At 34.8% G+C, this 2,727-nt stretch overlaps 1 protein-coding gene across 1 annotated transcript in view; it reads right to left on the reverse strand.

The window, feature by feature from the left end:
• Positions 1-345: 345 nt before the first annotated feature.
• RHPN1 (rhophilin Rho GTPase binding protein 1) overlaps positions 346-2,727 on the reverse strand; it is a 1,554,789-nt gene continuing 1,552,407 nt past the window's right edge. The window contains exon 15 of the mRNA XM_044067337.1: positions 346-883. Coding sequence (XP_043923272.1) covers positions 677-883 — 207 coding nt within the window. The 3' untranslated portion in view covers positions 346-676. The remainder of the gene's footprint in view (positions 884-2,727) is intronic.

Here is a 2,727-nt window from a genome sequence, read left to right on the forward strand (position 1 = left end):
GTAGTCTGCATACTGTGATGCACCATGAACTCTCATTACTGCTTAAACCAGCAGTGAAAAATTGTCCTGTTCTGAAATACAAGACACTACTACCACCAATGAAGCTATTGATAATTAAGAAACTTTGCTTGTCCTGGATATAATGCACAGCTCTTTCTAAACTAAAAAACATCTTGTGCTCTGCACATTACCACAGATAAAATTTGAGCAAAAAACTGCACACTTAGATTTCTTTGATCTGAGAAAAGGAAATAAATGAAACAAGTATGGCTTGTGGAAATGTACACAAGCCACAAATCTTGGCTTTTACAGCAAACAAACAGCAAATAACAAAGAATGAATACATTTCATTTGCTTCCAGTTTATGAACACCTCATACTTTAAGAAAGGCCTTTGTTTTTTTTCCAGACGTTTGTACAATTTTACTGTTATGAAGTTCTATCTTGCACTAGCAGCTTTAAGCAACATTTTTTCAGAACATAGGAGAGTATGAAATCTGTACTTCACAATATTATTGATAACTGTTATAACAGTGGTCATTTCAATGCAGCAGGTTCATTAGTTTTCATTGCTGTGGATGGATATCACATTATGCCTTGGTACCATAGAAACAGGTTTACATAAGTATTCACTGTGTGACTGGTGACTACAGTGCTCCACAGAGCTGGAAAAGCAATCAGTACATTGACTCATTGTTTCGGACTGAGGCAAAGGGAAGGCTGAAGGTGCTACCATTATTTCTCTTGCTGGTGCTTTTCTTTTTATTCCAGTGAAGCAGTGTGCCTGTACTCAGGCTATTCTGAATATTTTTTGGGGCATTTTCCTTGTTATTGTTACTGCTTCCCAGAAAACCACTTGAAGATATTAATGATTTTCTGTCAGCCTTTAAAAAGAAAAAAGGAAAAATATTAACGTGTATTTGTGACAATGGCATTATGAGAGAGAGAGAGAGGGTCTAAATTATTATATCATACAGACTAGACATTCTGTAAAAAATGTTTGGATGGTATTACCAAGACTACTTCGTCTCAAGATTCCCCCCATCATCATTAAAAATGAAAGTCTTAATAACTCTGTTATTGTTCCCAACTCAACTCTTGTTCTCTGCTGTATTGCTTTCATTTCATAAATTTGTACATACTCGTGAAAAGTTCTTCCCGACTGCCCCACAGCATGCTTGTTAAAACTGTACCTACATATATGTGCTTGTAAAACTTGTATCTGCATATCTTATAATGTCTGACATCATGCATTCCCTTGTACACAGTAACAATGTATACAACAGTTTTATATATGTCTGGATATTAAGATACTGATTTGTAATGCTGCTGATCTTTAAAAAAATGTTCACATATTTACAAATGGAGCTTTTCTCTCCACCCCTCTACTGAAAAGAGAACTAGAATGGCACAGTCAAATCAAGCTAGTCAACAAATGTAAATAAATAATAAAGATTTCAGGATTGTTGTCAGAAAATTTACTTTTTTTTTGTCAGGTATATATGGTCATTCTGAACTCGTACACATTTCTTAAGTACACACACTCAAATTGTACACAGTTCACTCATATTTTCCTAGCTACAGTTGATTTATGTTGTCAGAATAAGCTTTTGTGGTTATAACTGGAAATCTCAGAGGTGTGAACTGTTACAATTAGCAAACAGTGTAATTAACCTACCCCTTCTCATATTGGATATTAAGTGCAGCTGTCGGCAATTACACTTGCATAACAGTACAGTACAAAATAACAGTAAATCAAAATATTTGGGTTACTTCACACTCACTTGGCTTTATTCCTTGCAGTTTTTTTTTTACCAGCACTTTCTGGTTTCTGTCCTATGAAAATAAGGACAGATATGTAGAACAAAGGAAATAAGTCAGTAAGGAACACTAACAGTCTTTCAAAGCAAATTCAAAGAACACCTGCTAAAGGAGTATTTTTGTAAATGGTACATGGAAACTTGACAGAAAATGCATGCAATCATTTACACTTAAAATTAAAAGTTCCAATCTTGTATATATAGAATGTTAAGGCAAAATGTAATGAACTTATACAGTTTATATATAGAAAACTACATTTGTTTTTAGATTGCACATTTAAGCAATAATCCACAACTGTGCGTGAGTATATCAGGATTTACCCATGGGTGGCATGGTTTGATCATGAGGGTGAAGCCTGAATGATTAAACAAAACCAACCTTGAGTCAATCCTGATACACGCATGCACAGTCATGGATTACTGCTATTACATAATGGCATTATTTAAGAAAGAAAGAAATTGCTTATCTTTCTTAAATACTCTCTTTGTATAAGGGCACTGTAGTGTTCCTCCACATTTTTCCAAGACTGCTGACGTACTGCGTATGCATATGGGACTTACATTCCCATTCCTGCACAGTACAAACACTGCAGTGCAGGAGAACTAATGGAGAAAAGAGAATCGTTCTTGCTATTTTTTTTTGTTTCTGTCTGACAAAGTCCAACATAATGGATAGACAAAGGTCTAAAAACAGAGCCAGATTTTAAATATTGCTCTTATAAACTTAGAAAGATCTCGGAATAAGAAGTTTTGTGTAAGCATGTATTTATGGAAGGATATGAAGCCCAAACCTCAAATATGTCATTCTTTAATGACTTCTATCCCCAGTGGTTTGCCAGAAAAATATAATTAATATGAGAAACTGACCAAAACTATAAGGCAGAAATCTGGACAGTGAGAGAGGGGCG

Source organism: Protopterus annectens, chromosome 3.part1 (genome assembly GCF_019279795.1).
Source record: "Protopterus annectens isolate FY-2018-M chromosome 3.part1, PAN1.0, whole genome shotgun sequence".
NCBI classification, from domain to species: Eukaryota; Metazoa; Chordata; order Ceratodontiformes; family Protopteridae; genus Protopterus; species Protopterus annectens.